This window comes from Cebus imitator, unplaced genomic scaffold (assembly GCF_001604975.1).
Source record: "Cebus imitator isolate Cc_AM_T3 unplaced genomic scaffold, Cebus_imitator-1.0 Scaffold18, whole genome shotgun sequence".
NCBI classification, from domain to species: domain Eukaryota; kingdom Metazoa; phylum Chordata; class Mammalia; order Primates; family Cebidae; genus Cebus; species Cebus imitator.
The window spans coordinates 6,827,176-6,841,104 of NW_016107333.1; the positions used below are offsets into that span (position 1 = coordinate 6,827,176).

The 13,929-nt window shown below is 43.4% G+C and overlaps 1 protein-coding gene across 3 annotated transcripts in view; it reads left to right on the plus strand.

Annotated features, from left to right (window-relative positions):
• The window catches only part of GSS (glutathione synthetase), a 29,531-nt gene that overhangs the window by 2,500 nt on the left and 13,102 nt on the right, over nucleotides 1-13,929 (plus strand). For 2 of the 3 annotated variants that reach the window (XM_017513807.1, XM_037733127.1), the window contains exons 2-6: nucleotides 1,262-1,398; nucleotides 8,176-8,321; nucleotides 11,059-11,134; nucleotides 11,438-11,577; nucleotides 12,257-12,373. In XM_017513807.1, the coding sequence (XP_017369296.1) occupies nucleotides 1,270-1,398; nucleotides 8,176-8,321; nucleotides 11,059-11,134; nucleotides 11,438-11,577; nucleotides 12,257-12,373 (608 nt within the window). In that variant the 5' untranslated portion in view covers nucleotides 1,262-1,269. Of the gene's footprint in view, nucleotides 1-1,128; nucleotides 1,161-1,261; nucleotides 1,399-8,175; nucleotides 8,322-11,058; nucleotides 11,135-11,437; nucleotides 11,578-12,256; nucleotides 12,374-13,929 lie in introns of those variants that run through there. The other variant, XM_037733131.1, reaches the window with a different exon arrangement.

A 13,929-nucleotide genomic window follows, 5' to 3' on the forward strand; every position in this document is an offset into this window, starting at 1 on the left:
AACCCCTCCCATTACATTGGACACTTGGGTTTCAGCGATTTCCATCTTGCTAATGTGATTTCTCAAAAATATTTTCTGTGTTTTGGTGCTGTGATGATAAATGTCCATACATGGATGTAATCATTTCCTGTTACTAAGTTTGCTTCTGGATAGTATAAGGGAGGAGTTCACTTTATTTGCATTTCATGGTATTCCACAAAGAGCTCCCTACCCCTTCCCATGTAACTTATTTGAGATCTGTTGACATGAGTTGTTGGAGCTTGAAGGGAAATTAATAATGTACAGCAGTGGCTCCTATCCCAGGAAAACTTGTTAAAAATACAAAGCCTCTGTCAGGCACGGTGGCTCATGCCTGTAATCCCAGCACTTTGGGAGGCCGAAGCGGGCAGGTCACCTGAGGCCAAGAGTTTGAGACTGGCCTGGCCAACATGGTGAAATCTCATCTCTACTAAAAATACAAAAATTAGCTGGGCATGGTGGTGTGCACCTGTAGTCCTAGCTACTCAGGGAGGCTGAGGCAGAAGAATCACTTGAACCCAGGAGGCGGAGGCTGCAATGAGCCAAGATCATGCCACTGCACTCCAGCCTGGGTGACAGAGGGAGACTCCACCTTAAAAAAAAAAAAAATTGACAACAAACTGGTAAAAAAACATAAAAATAGAAATAAATATATAAAAAAGATACAAAGCCTCAACCCATCCTTTCCTTCAGGCCTTTTAAATCAGAATCTCTGGGATAGGGCCCAGGAATCTGTATACTTTCCCAAACTTTCCAGAATGTTCAGCCAGGTTTGGAAACTACTGATATACCCCATCTTTCTTGTTTCACAGTTAGGGAATCTGTAGCTCTGGGAGGGAAAGGAACTTGTTTCAGTCACATCTGATATTAGTGCCTCTTTCTCCAATGAAGAGCATTGGGGTGGGAGTCCAGAGACATGGGTTAAGTCCAGGCTATACCAGTCATCACCCAGGGCAAGTCATTTCACCTCTCCAAGCCTCTGCTTCCTTACTGTGAGAATAATGTCATTGTGTTAGGAATCAAAAGAGAGTGGCAATGGAAATGCTTTGTCAAGCTTTCTGTTCTGTGCACGTGAAAGTTGTTAAGAGCTAGAACCAGCCAGCGTTCACTCCTTTGTACCACACTGTTCCCTTCCAACAGAGGTCAGGGTCCTTCTGTGTTGGGGGTGACCGCCAGCCAGTTTCAGTGGTTGCAGGGCTGCAGGCCATCTGTCACCAAGCTCTTTTCTCTCCATATTTTGCAGGTGTTGGGATGGCTACCAACTGGGGGAACCTCTTGCAAGATGAGCAGCAGCTAGAGGAGCTGGCACGGCAGGCCGTGGACCGGGCCCTGGCTGAGGGAGTGTTGCTGAGGACCTCACAGGAGCCCACTTCCTCGGATGTAAGCCCCCAGCTTCTCCCCACAGCATTCACCGTCGCCCACTGTCTGGCCCTGGCCAGGCTGGGGGTCGCTCCTTTGCATCAGGGACCACATCTCTTTAGCTTTATTTTTTTCAGTAACTAAAATTGATCTCTAGAAGTAGAAAGTAAAAAAGAGGCATGATGGAATTATCAAATTTAAATATGGTGTTTGAAGTGTGACATAGACAAGTTACTTAACCCCTCTCAGTTGCAGTTTCTTCAGATATAAAAATGGAACAATAATAGAAACAACCTTACAGGTTTGGTAAGAGAATTAGAGGATAATTTCACGTAAAGCACTTTGCCCAGTGAGCTGTTATTGAAGAGCCCCATAATCAGAAAGAGAAGACTATGCTTTCTCTGCAATTGTTTGTGATTATATACTTTCAAGTCTTTCTCTGTGCATTTATATACATAGGCATGTATATACAGAAATATGTCTTTTTAAAAAATCAAATTGGATCATATATATTATTCTATGATATGTTTTTTTTTTCTTTAACAGTCTGTCTTAGAACTTTTTATTATTTTTTTTTTGAGATAGAATTTCGCCTTTGTTGCCCAGGCTGGAGTGCAATGGCATGATCTCGGCTCACCACAACCTCTGCCTCCCGGGTTCAAGCAATTCTCCTGCCTCAGCCTCCCAAGTAGCTGGGATTACAGGCACCTGCCACCACCTGGCTAATTTTGTATTTTTAGTAGAAACAGGTTTTTTCCATGTTGTTCAGGCTGGTCTCGAACTCCTGACCTCAAGCCACTGTGCCCGGCCTGTCTTAGAATTTCTTTTTTTTTTTTTTTTTTTGAGACAGAGTCTCACTCTGTCACCCAGGCTGGAGTGCAATGGCACAATCTTGGCTCACTGCAACCTCCGCCTCCCAGGTCCAAGTGATTCTCCTGCCTCAGCCTCCTGAATAGCTTGGATTACAGGTGTGTGCCACCGGGCCCAGCTAATTTTTGTATTTTTAGTAGAGACGGGGTTTCAACATCTTGGCCAGGCTGGTCTCGAACTCCTGACCTTGTGATCCACCCGCCTCGGCCTCCCAAAGTGCTGGGATTACAGGCGTGAGCCACCATGCCCGGCTGTCTTAGAATTTCTAATGCCTTCCATTAGGGTCAACTTTATTCTAAGGCATAGTATTCCAGGTGTGGGTGTATCACAGTTTAACTTTCCTCTACTGATGTCTATTGAGGTGATTTCTAATGTCTTTATGACCATAAATAGCACTCTAGGGAACATCCATGCGTATGTCTGTTGGGGCACCTGTGTGAGTTTTCTCCAGGGTCAACACACACAAGTAGAACTGCCCAGTCCAAACCACATCTTTTTAAAATTTCATATTTGGGAAAAATAAATAAAAAGCTTTTTCAAATTGGGTGACTAGATAAGACATTTTCATAGTTCAAATTCAAAGGGCACAAAGCCTGTGTTTAGGTATTCTTGTTTATTCTTTCAGATGGCTTATTCATAACAATTAACTAACCACAAGTAAATATATTCCTTGGGGCTTTGCTCTGTTGCCCAGGCTGGAGTGTAGTGGTACAATCTCGGCTCTCTGCAACCTCCGCCTCCTGGGTTCGAGTGATTCTCCCACCTCAGCCACCTGAGTAGCTGGGACTACAAGCATGCACCACTACACTTGGCTGATATATTTTCTTTTTAGTGACAGGATTTCACCATGTTGTCCAGGCTGGTCTCAAACTCCTGACTTCAAGTGAGCCACCAGCCTCTGCCCCCCAAAAATGCTGTATTACAGGTGTGAGACACCATACCCAGCCTCCTTTTTACACAGACAAGCATACTAGACAAGCTCTTCTGCACTTGCCTTTTTTTTTAACTTAACAGTACACCTTAAGATCATTCATAAGCCGGGCGTGGTGGCTCAAGCCTGTAATCCCAGGACTTTGGGAGGCCGAGGCGGGTGGATCACAAAGTCAAGAGATTGAGACCATCCTGGTCAACATGGTGAAACCCCACCTCTACTAAAAATACAAAACATTAGCTGGGCATGGTGGCACGTGCCTGTAATCCCAGCTACTCAGGAGGTTGAGGCAGGAGAATTGCCTGAACCCAGGAGGCGGAGGTTGCGGTGAGCCGAGATTGCGCCATTGCACTCCAGCCTGGGTAACAAGAGTGAAACTCCGTCTCAAAAAAATAAAATTAAATTAAAAAATAGATCATTCATATTGGTGACTAAAGAGCTGCCAACATCTTTTCTTTTTAGCCAGCCCCATTCTTTTTTGTCTCTGTGTGCCCAGAACCTAATACAGGCCTGGTGGAGTCCATACTCAGTGTTTGCTAAGGCCCAAGTAAATGACCGTGTCTGTCACCTAAGCCAGACTGATGGTATGGAATAGAACCTAGATTTTGTGAATTACTTGTATGCATCTAAGATGAAGCATTTTCCCTTTAAAGCTTTTATTTCTTCTGCTAATCTATAGGGACTGGGTGAAAATCCAGTACTTGGTCTTTCTGGAAGCTAATGGAGCCTAGAAAAGGCACAATCCACAGTGAGATTTCTAATCCAGAAGAAAAGTCAGAAAATGCATGTGCACATGTGCATGTGCGTGTGTGTGTGTGTGTGTGTGATTTTACTCCAAATCTTTACCATTCTTTGCCAAATACCTGCTCTATGCCAGGCCATTCTAGGCACTGAGGATAGAGAGGTGAGTCAGCCAGAGCCCTAGTCTCTAGAGCTGCTGGTCTAGTTAGAGAACATATCATAAAATGAAATTGAATAATGTCAGCTCTATCAGGAAACATAGGCAGTCTGCTACACAATGTTAACTATCATTTATTGAGTATTTACGATGTGCCAGGCATTACTCTAAACACTTTGGAATCACTGACTCCTCACCACAACAGAGATAAGGAAACCAAAGCCCAGGGAGGCTAAGTAACCTACCTGAGGTCATTTAAATGGTAAAATAATTGGCAGAGCCAGGATATAAGCCCAAAGAATTTGGCTCCTGAGTCCATGCTCAGAACATCCATGCTCTTTTTCCTTTCCCGAGATACTATAAAGGACACCTGGAAGAAAGAGTAATTCATTATGATTAGGTGATTGAGATGGAGGGTGGTACTTGAACTAGACCTTAAAAGACAAATAGGAAAAAGGAACAGCATAGTAAGGACCCAAGAGTAGGAAAAGGCAAAAAAAACAAAGTTGAAGAGAATGCAACTGAAATTCAGGGCACATAAGTGGATGTAGTGGGAAAGAGGGCAGGCCAATGTCAGACAGCCAAAGGGCCTTAGGTACTGGGTGGAGGAGGAGTGTGAACTTTATCCTGTAGATTAGAGCTGTAAACCAGCCGTATCCAGGCTGAATATTTGGCTCCTGCAGTGTTTGGGGAGTTAGCTTATTTTTTTGCAATAGGTAATACATTCAAATACATTTGAACACGGTGCAAAATTCAAAAGGGTATTCAGTAAAGAGTAAGTCCCCTCCCACCAGCCACTGTTGGCCCGACCAGGGGCAAGCATTGTTAACAGTTTTTTTCACCAGAGTATTTTTAAAAAGTCAGAACCAACATTTAAAAAAAAAAAAAAATCATGAAATAAAAAAAAAATTCTAGCAATGCAACTTGTCTTGAAAAATTATATCATCTGGCAACCCTGGTCTACTTTCCTATATGGCAATTGGCTAGAGCAGAGTTCTGGCTGCCCCCTTTAGAGAAGATGCAAGTCCTTCTTTTTGCCACAATTCCTATCACTCCCTGTTGCTTACCTGGCTTCAAAGAAGAATTTTGTCATGCACATGCTACAGCTTTTTTAAAATAGTAGAATAATTTTTGTTTTGTTTTGTTTTGAGGTGGAGTCAAAACACTCACTCTGTCACCAGGCTAAAGTGCAGTGGCACAATCTCAGCTCACTGCAACCTCTGCCTCCCAAGGTTCAAGTGATTCTCCTACCTCAGCCTCCCAGCTAGCTGGGACTACAGGTGCGTGTCACCACACCCAGCTAATTTTTGTATTTTTAGTAGAGACGGGGTTTCACTCTGTTGGCCAGGATGGTCTTGATCTCTGACCTTGTGATCTGCCTGCCTAGGCCCCCCAAAGCACTGGGATTATAGGCATGAGCCACCATGCTAAGCCAATAATGTCATTTTATGTTCATGTCTCTATCAAAAGTGAGAAGATTGTGTGTTTCAGCCTTTAGCCTGTAGATAGCAGAGAATAACTATATACTATTGATACTAAATTCAGGAGGGCATAACGAGTCCTGGGACAGAGGCAGAGGGAAGTCTTAGCAGAAAAACTCTTTGAGTTTCTCAGGCCAAGATGAGACTTGTTGTGGGCAGCAGAGTTCTAGTGTTAAAGCCAAGGAAATGCTCCTGTAGTCATCACATAGGTACTCAGGATATTAGGTCACCCCTTATGTAATCTGCAATAATTCCCATTCTAACTCTTAAAGGCTTTAGGCCGAATAAACCTTATTCTCACAAACAGCCTTCCTCAGTTTTATCTTAAAACATGCTGGGGCTGGGGTGGTGGTGCATACCTGTAGTCTCAGCTACTTGGGAGGCTGAGGCAGGAGGATTGCTTGAGCCCAGGAGTTTGAGGCACTATGATGGCACCTATGAATGGCCACTGTATTCCAGTCTGGGCAACATAGAAAGACCCCATTCAAAAAAAAAAAAAAAAAGATGCTGGGAAGGGTAATTTAGGAATTATCTACCAAAATTTAAAATGAATTTACTTGAATTACCTGATATTTTTACTTTTAGAAATTTAGAATGTATGGACTTTCTCATCTACAAAATACCTAGAATGCATATTTCTAGGATACCTATTAAAACATTAATGGTAATGAGAAAATAAACAAACTACCTATATACTAGATTCAATAAATTACGGTATATCCAAAGAGTGGAATACTCTACAGCAACTAAAAATATCAATGAAAATGCTGTATTTGAACATATAAGGAAATATTTAAAAAACACAATGTAGTATAGTTTGCTGTGGGAGTGAAAAAGGAGAAAATATATATATGTATACCTATATGTCAATATAAAGATGACTAGAAGGTTGTGTGAGACACTAATCTGTCATTTGCCTCTGGGTTGGAGAACTGGTGGCTGGACCACAGTTTTTTCCCCAGGAGACTGAAATGAGAGTGAGACATACTTCTCACTATGTATTCTTATGTTTCTTTTGAATTTTGTATCATGTATTTATATTATCTGTTAAAAAAATAATATTTTGTCTGGGCATGGTGGCTTACGCCTGTAATCCCAACAATTTAGAAGGCCATGGCAGGTGGATCATAACACAGTGAAATCCCCATCTTTACTAAAAATATAAAAATTATCAAGGTGTGGTGGCACGCACCTGTAGTCTCAGCTACTTGGGAAGCTGAGGCAAGAGAATTGCTTGAACCTACGAGGTGGAGGTTGCAGAGAGAGATTGCACCACTGCACTCCAGCCTGGGTAACACAGCAAAACTTCATCTCAAAAAAAATAGTACTTTTAAAATAAATATATAAATATCAAGTTATAACACCATAAACTTATACTACCCTAATGACAAACTGATATTAACTCAAAGGTTAAACTCAGGGATTCTTCATAATACAAGTCACAAGATTTTCTTTTCATCTCTTACCCAAGTTCTAGTTCAGTTGTTGGCAGGGATCTCAGAATGCACTTTCCCTTCTAGAATCAGTGTCCTCAATGGTATTTGGGTTTCTTGTCTATGTTAAAGTCCAAAGAATGCAGAATGCAGCTGAACTCTAGGCCTGTTAACCTGAGTCACCATCTCTAACATTGGTGGAAAAAAACACTCTTGGCTTCTACTAAGGGAACCAGAGTTCACTTTTTTTTTTTTTTTTTTAACATTTGTCCTACTCAGTAACCAAATCAAAATCAAAAGGCGAGGGGACTGGAGTGTGAGCTCCTGATGCATGGAGGGGCCTGGGCTTGAACATCAGCTAGCAAGGAGCAGGCTTCTGTGTGTATATGTGTGTGTATGTGTGTGTGTGCACCTGTGCGCAAGCACGCACATGTGTGTGTGTTGTTTAGTAACTACCCTGGTTCAAATCCCAGCACCACTTACTGGCTGAATATAATTTTGTTATAGTCTGTAAACCTCTCTGTCTCAGGTCCCTTCTCTGTTAAGTGTGGATAATAATAGTATCTGTAATCCCAGCACTTTGGGAGGCTGAGGTGGGTGGATTACCTGAGATCAGAAGTTCAAGACCAGCCCGGCCAACATGGGAAAACCCTGTCTCTACTGAAAATATAAAAATTAGCCAGGCATGATGGTGCACATCTGTAATTGCAGCTAATCAGGAGGCTGAGGCAGGAGAATCACTTGAGCCCAGGAGGTGGAGTCTGCAGTGAGCTGAGATCGCGCCACTTGTACTCCAGCCTGGATAGCCAAGTGAGACTCTGTCTCTAAAAAAATAAAAAATAAAAATAAATACGAGTATTTTCCTCACAGGGCTAAATGATGAATCGATGTAAAGTGTTTAAAATAGTACCTTACACATAGTAAATGCTCAATAACTTTTTGTGGGTTTCTTTTTGTGATTTGCTTTTTTGCTTCTCTCTCTTTAGTATGTAGAGATAAACTATCACAGAATCTGAAAGCTCTCTTTGTACCACTCTTCCCCTTCTGCTCCTCCCAAGGTAACCACTAATCTACAGTTGGTGTGTCCTCAGTAAATGTAGGCCAGACTTTCCATGGGGTTACATTTGCAAGACAGCCCGTTCACAGGTGTTCTACGCTTGTCCCATTCTCTCTTCTTGATCACAGGTGGTGAGCTATGCCCCATTCACGCTCTTCCCTTCACTGGTGCCCAGTGCCCTGCTGGAGCAAGCCTATGCTGTGCAGATGGACTTCAACCTGCTAGTGGATGCTGTCAGCCAGAACGCTGCCTTCCTGGAGCAAACTCTCGCCAGGTAGGGGGCAGTGAAGTGGGGGCCAGGAGCTGCTAGAACCAAGGAACTGGTAATGGGGGAGCCATGAGGTGTTACTGTGTCAGCTGATTTGGTGGAACAGAGGAAAGGTACCTACCAAGAACAAAAAGTCATAGGAGTCAGGAAAGCTGACTTCTAATCCTGGCTCAACCAGTTATTTATATGGCCTCAAGCAACTCCCTTTCCTTTTCTGGGCCTAAGGTTTCTTTATCTTAAAAATGGAAAGATTGGCTTAAATCCAAGATCACTTTCATTGTTGACATTCTGTAATCCGTGACACCCTACTTTGAAGACTGATATTTCTCTTTGGAATTAGGGAAAGTCAGCCTAGTTTTGGAGGAAAACAGAGGTAGAGAAGGTTATTGGGTTTAAAGTCAGATTTTCTACTTCTCCTAAGCAGCAACCCTTTCTTGTCATCCCAGGCCTCATTGTTGGGTGGGATGGGGTGCCACACTCAGGGCGTGAGGAAGCAACCTCTGAAACGGCTCAGTCCATCCACCCTTCTCTGTCTCTTTCCCTTGATCTTTTTTTTTTTTCCTTCAGATTCTGGGGCAATTTATTAAAATGTCTTAATTTATTTTAGAATTAAAATATAAATAGGCTGGCATGGTGGCTCATCCCTGTAATCCCAGCACTTTGGGAGGCCGAGGTGGGTGGATCACTTGAGGTCAGGAGTTTGAGACCAGCCTGGCCAACATGGCGAAACCCCATCTCTACTAAAAATACAAAAAATTGGCTGCGTGTAGTGGCGGGCACCTGTAATCCCAGCTACTTGGGAAGCTGAGGCAGGAGAATTACTTGAATACAGGAGGCAGAGGCTGTAGTGAGCTGAGATCGCAACACTGTACTCCAATCTGGGTGACAGAGCGAGACTCCATCTCAAAAAAAAAATATATATATATATATATATTTTTTTTTTATTATATATAATACATATTTTATATATTCATTTTAGAATTAAATATCTATAAATATTATGCTAGATGTGTATATACTGTACAGGTTGAGCATCCCTAATCCAAAAATCCAAAACCTGAAATGCTCCAAAATTTAAAACTTGTTGAACACCACATGATTCTACCAGTGGAAAACGCCACACCTGATGTCATGTGACAGGTGCAGTCAAAACACAGTCAAAAGTTTGTTTCATGCACAAAACTATTTAAAATATTCTGTAAAATAATCTTTAGGCTATGAGTATAAGGTATATATGAAACAAATGAATTTTGTGTTTAGACTTGAGTCCCAACCCCAAGATATCTCATTACATATATGCAAATCTTCCAAAATCTGAAAGACTTCTGGTCCTAAGCGTTTTGGATAAGGGATGTTCAACTGGTAATTGGATGTCTTTGATTAATTTTTCAACAGAAATAACTATTTTGTTAGAGACAAAATCTTTTAAAATTTTTGGGTGAATATGAGAAGAGGTCATAATGGTAAGAAGCTTGAAACCTATTGACTTGTAGCTGAAAATCCAATGAGTCGTGAATGTATGAATCTCCCCACCACCTTCCCCCTGAGCTGTTTCCTGGAATGGAGCCAGCTTTGTACTTGCAATCTTGGATCAGGAAACATGAGCAGCCTGGCTCATGACTTTTACCCTAATGATAAAATTATGTAGGAGACCTGCAGCTCATCTCTGCAACCCCTGCCTTCTCTGTTCCTCTCTCCTCTCATACACATACAAACCATAGTTCCTAAGGGAGAAGAACCTCTACAACACATGAAGGAGAGAACCTCTTCAGAAAAAGGGAAGTGTGCAGAATCCACCCTGAAGCTCAAAGGGCAATACATGTGATGTTAATTACTTGTGGATTTTTTTCTTACTGTGGCTCTTCTTGAAGCTCCAGAAAACCATGCTGGATAGGTCCCTAACACATGTCACGTCATGGCAGTACACTGGGTTATGACAATGAGGCTGCGTAGACACAGCGACTACCTTCATGACATTTATAGTCAAACAGGAGAGATGACACTAATCATCACACAAATAAAATTTAAAATTGCAACTGCAGTCAGTGCTATAAAGGAGTGGTTCTTAGTTCTATGAGAACACATAGCAGGGGGATCTGACCCAGATAGGGAAGGCTTCCCTGAGGAAATCACATCATAGGAGGACTAGTTGGAAAAAAAAAAAAAAAAAAACAGGATATTTAGCTTGGGTCAGAAAAATCTTATTGGTACACAGGGAATAACTGCTGTCTTCTAATCTCTGAGGGCTGCCATGGAGGAGAAGGAGAAGGCTTGGCCTGGGAGGTCCCAGAGTGTAGGAAAAGCTATGGAGAGTTAGTATTATGTTAACCAGAAAGCTTGCCAACCATCAGAGCTATTCAAGTGTAGAACAGGTATATCATGTCATTTTTTAACTCTTCTTTGGAGCAGTATGTTCTGTTTTTTTAATGTAATATCTTACTGACTTTTTACCACAACCCTAGGATATAAATATAATTATCTTCCCTCCATTTTATAAATCAGCAAACTGAGACACAGAGAGGTGAAATGATTCCCCGAGGTTGCCTATTAGTGAGTGGTAGAGTAGGATTTGAGCCCAGGTCTAGAGCTGGATTCTTAGCCACTGTTCTCTGCCAGATTAGGGTGGACATTCAAGTTATGGCCAGTAGACTCAGAGGATTCAGGAGTCAATGAGTGGGGATGGGACTCCTTGACGTTTTAGGTCCAATTAAGCCTGCAAAATGTTCTCTGTTTCTTCCTCCAGCACCATCAAACGGGATGATTTTACTGCTCGTCTCTTTGATATCCACAAGCAAGTCCTAAAAGAGGGCATTGCCCAGGTAACCGTTCCCAGTCCCACTCTAGTCTGGAAACTGCCCCTCCCTTCTCTGTTTGTTTTTTGTTTTGCTAGAAGAATCTGGTCCAGGCCCTCAGCTCATGAGAATCTGCCTCTCACTGGTCCCCAGTGGGTTTATCCCCGTGACCAATTCTAGGATGACCAGAAGAATGATCCCACTGGGCTGGGGAGTGTTCACTGGTGCCTCTGATCTCTATGTAGAGTTCATGGTACCTGTCTGCTCTGTGGCTAGGTCCTCAGAGACAGCCCCTGGGCAGATATTGTCAGCCTTCAGTTTTCCCCACAGACCGTGTTCCTGGGCCTGAACCGCTCAGACTACATGTTCCAGTGCAGCGCAGATGGCTCCCCAGTCTTGAAACAGATCGAAATCAACACCATCTCTGCCAGCTTTGGGGGCCTGGCCTCCCGGACCCCAGCTGTGCACCGGTGGGTCCCTTGGGCAGCCCCAGGCATACCTGTAGGGTGACATCCTGAGGGTCTATAGTCACTGGCTAGGCCAGGGAACTCCACCTATGACTTGTGTTATTATACCTATTGTGTAAACCAATGCTTTCCTGGGCCCTGGGTCACATGTTTCCCCAGCCACTCCACAGCAGTTTCCACTTGTAATTAGATCCTTGGTTTGTCATGGAGAAAAGGGACCTTATGGCTCATCTAGTCCTGTCCCTTCATTGTACAAGCAGAAGAAACAATATCTTGAGAGCCCCAGAGAGAGGAATGTAGGAACTTCTACCTGGGGTCTGGGCCTAGTAGCATCCATTTCTAGCCAGCAGTGATGTTCCAAGTTGCAGTGATTTTAGATGGTCTGCACAGGGCTCCAGACAGTGCCTGGAGGCCTAGGGTAAGGGGTCCCAGTTCACTGGGAGGCTGGGGTAGATTGGGGTGGGGACAGAGGCTCTTAGGTCTCCCCTAGACATGTACATCAAGGGCCAGGGTTACAGCAGCCCAGCATATTCCAACCTGAAGTGGATCCTCCAGGAATGTGATGGTAGGATGCTTCTTAGTGCTCAACTGATGCTCAGAGTCATGCTGTATCTATGAGGTCATGGGCAGAGGGGTCTTCCAGGTCCATCCAATTACTGAACAGTCATCTCTCTTCCAACAGACATGTTCTCAGTGTCCTGAGTAAGACAAAAGAAGCTGCCAAGATCCTCTCTAATAATCCCAGCAAGGGACTGGCCCTGGGAATTGCCAAAGCCTGGGAGCTCTACGGCTCAGCTAAGTAAGGGTGTGAAAAGGTAGCAGCAGGATCCTGCTTTAGTTTCAGCATTAATGGGTATAGCAACTTCTTTTTTTGCCTACCATCATTAGAGAATAAGGGGACTTTTCTAGGAATAGAAACTTATACCTTTAATTGCCAAAATTATTTTAAGGCTTCCTTCTTAAATAAGAGATGCTGAGTATGATTTAAGTTTCTCTTATTGACTGGAAGTCATCATTATGACTGTCAATGATTGCAGCTTGCTGAAATACAGCAATGCTACCTAGAATTAGAGAGGCACGCAAGGCTGTTTGCCTGCACTCATAGCTCTGACTGCTAGGCTTTAGTTCTCATTCATTTTCTTTTCTCTTTTTTTGAGATGGAGTTTCACTCAGTTGCCCAGGCTGGAATACAGAGGCGTTATCTCGGCTCACTGCAACCTCCACCTCCTGGGTTCAAGCGATTCTCCTGTCTCAGCCTCCTGAGTAGCTGGGACTACAGGCGCACACCACCACACCTAGCTAATTTTTGTATTTTTTAGTAGAGACGGGGTTTCACCATATTAGCCAGGCTGGTCTCGAACTCCTGACCTCATGATCCACCTGTCTCGGCCTCCCAAAGTTCTGGGAATATAGGAATGAGCCACCACGCCCAGCCAATTTTTGTATTTTTTAGTAGAGATGCGGTTTCACTATGTTGGCCAGGCTGGTCTTGAACTCCTGACCTCATGATCGCTCGCCTCAGCCTACCAAAGTGCTGGGATTACAGGTATGAGCCACCACACCCAGCCTCTCATTCATTTTCTTCATAGTTTTCTTGTCCATTTCCCAATTCTCAGCTCTTACTTTTCTTTTTTGTTGTTGTTGTTGTTGTTTTTAAAAAATAGAGACGGGGTCTTGCTATGTTGCCCAGGCTGGACTGCAGTGGCTATTCTCAGGCGCGATCCCACTACTGATCAGCACGGGAGTTTTGACCTGCTCCGTTTCCGACCTGGGCCGGTTCACCCCTCCTTAGTCAACCTGGTGGTCCCCTGCTCCCGGGAGGTCGCCATATTGATGCCGAACTTAGTGCAGACACCCGATCAGCATAGCGCACTGTAGCCCAGAACTCCTGGGCTCAAGCGATCCTCCCACCTTAGCCTCCCAAGTAGCTGGGACTACAGGCACGCGCCACCACGCCTGGGCAGCTCCTACTTTTGACTGCTGTTGGTATGCTTGAACTTGGAATCGTCCACTCCCATGCCCGTGCCTCTCTTCTGATTTACCATGGTTTGGGAAAGCAAATGATCCAGATTGTTATGATTGGGTCTGAAGAGTGTGAGGGCCTCTTTGATGAGTAAATACATAAGCTTTGACTAAGGAATTTTATGATATCCTTTTTAACTGCTTAGAGGCATTTTTTGCTTTCTTTCTATTTCTCAAATGTTTTCCAGATGTGTGAAGATGTTAGGTAAGTGATTTTCAGATCATCGAGGGGCCACTATACTAACAGTTATTGCAATGTTAATATGGCATTAATAGTCCTTAATATACACTTACTAGTGCCACATCTTGTGCTAAGCTCTGTACATACAGGAT